At 50.9% G+C, this 1,159-nt stretch overlaps 1 protein-coding gene across 1 annotated transcript; it reads right to left on the bottom strand.

Annotated features, from left to right (window-relative positions):
* Positions 1 to 323: 323 nt before the first annotated feature.
* On the bottom strand, positions 324 to 1,154 carry LOC114073026 (olfactory receptor 14J1-like; the record flags this gene model as incomplete). The annotated part of the gene is made up of 1 exon (XM_027910832.1): positions 324 to 1,154. A coding segment is annotated over one exon (831 nt), but the record flags the coding sequence as incomplete, so codon positions are not given.
* Between the last annotated feature and the right edge of the window lie 5 nt (positions 1,155 to 1,159).

Genomic DNA, 1,159 nt, shown 5'->3' on the forward strand with positions numbered 1-1,159 from the left:
TGCCCATTGCAAATCCCCCCTGTCCTGCAGTGTGCTGTCCTTTAGGAACAGCTAAGAAGGGTCTTGGACAAAGAAGGCACTGCAGGGTCCTTTATTTTGTTTAAATATTCCGAGAACACAATCCATCATTTTTATATCTCTGGGTCAAATTCAATGGGTACACAGTAAATTAGAAGAAAGAGGCATATAAATATTTAATTGCACAGAAAATTATTACAAGAAGTACCCAATGATCTCCATGAAAAACCTGAGAAGGAACAATAAGCCATTACTGAGTCCCCTTCTGAATGCTACACACCAGAACACAGGCACTTGATTGCTTCTGAAAAGCATCCAGTCATCATTTTCCTTATGGCATCCTTGAGCTCCTGGTTCCTCAGGCTGTAGATGAAGGGGTTAAGTGATGGAGGAACCACCGAGCACAGAATCGACAGGGCCAGATCCAGGAATGGGGAGGAGATGGAGGGGGGCTTCAAGTAGGCAAATATGCCAGTGCTGATAAACAGGGAGACCACGGCCAGGTGAGGGAGGCACGTGGAAAAGGCTTTGTGCCTTCCCTGCTCAGAGGGGATCCTGAGCACAGCCCTGAAGATCTGCACATAGGAGAAAACTATGAAAATAAAACAACCAAACACTAAAGAGACACTAAACAGAATGAGCCCAATTTCCCTGAGGTATCCTGGGTGTGAGCAGGAGAGCTTGAGGATCTGAGGGATTTCACAGAAGAACTGACCCAGGGCATTGCCCTGGCACAGGGGCAGGGAAAATGTATTGGCTGTGTGCAGCAGAGCAGTGAGAAACCCAGAGGCCCAGGCAGCTGCTGCCATGTGGGCACAAGCTCTGCTGCCCAGGAGAGTCCCGTAGTGCAGGGGTTTGCAGGTGGCAACGTAGCGGTCGTAGCACATGATGGTCAGGAGGGAAAACTCTGCTACAATGAAGAACAGAAAGAAAAAGGCCTGAGCAGCACATCCCGTGTAGGAGATGGTTGTGGTGTCCCAGAGGGAGTTGTGCATGGCTTTGGGCACAGTGGTGCAGATGCAGCCCAGGTCTGTGAGGGAGAGGTGCAGCAGGAAGAAGTCCCTGGGGGTGTGCAGGTGCTGGTCGCAGGCTACGGCGCTGAGGATGAGGCCGTTGCCCAGGAGGGCAGCCAGGGAGATGC

Source organism: Empidonax traillii, unplaced genomic scaffold (assembly GCF_003031625.1).
Source record: "Empidonax traillii isolate 1590-97213 ecotype Southwest subspecies unplaced genomic scaffold, ASM303162v1 scaffold4996:size9013, whole genome shotgun sequence".
Lineage (NCBI taxonomy): Eukaryota > Metazoa > Chordata > Aves > Passeriformes > Tyrannidae > Empidonax > Empidonax traillii.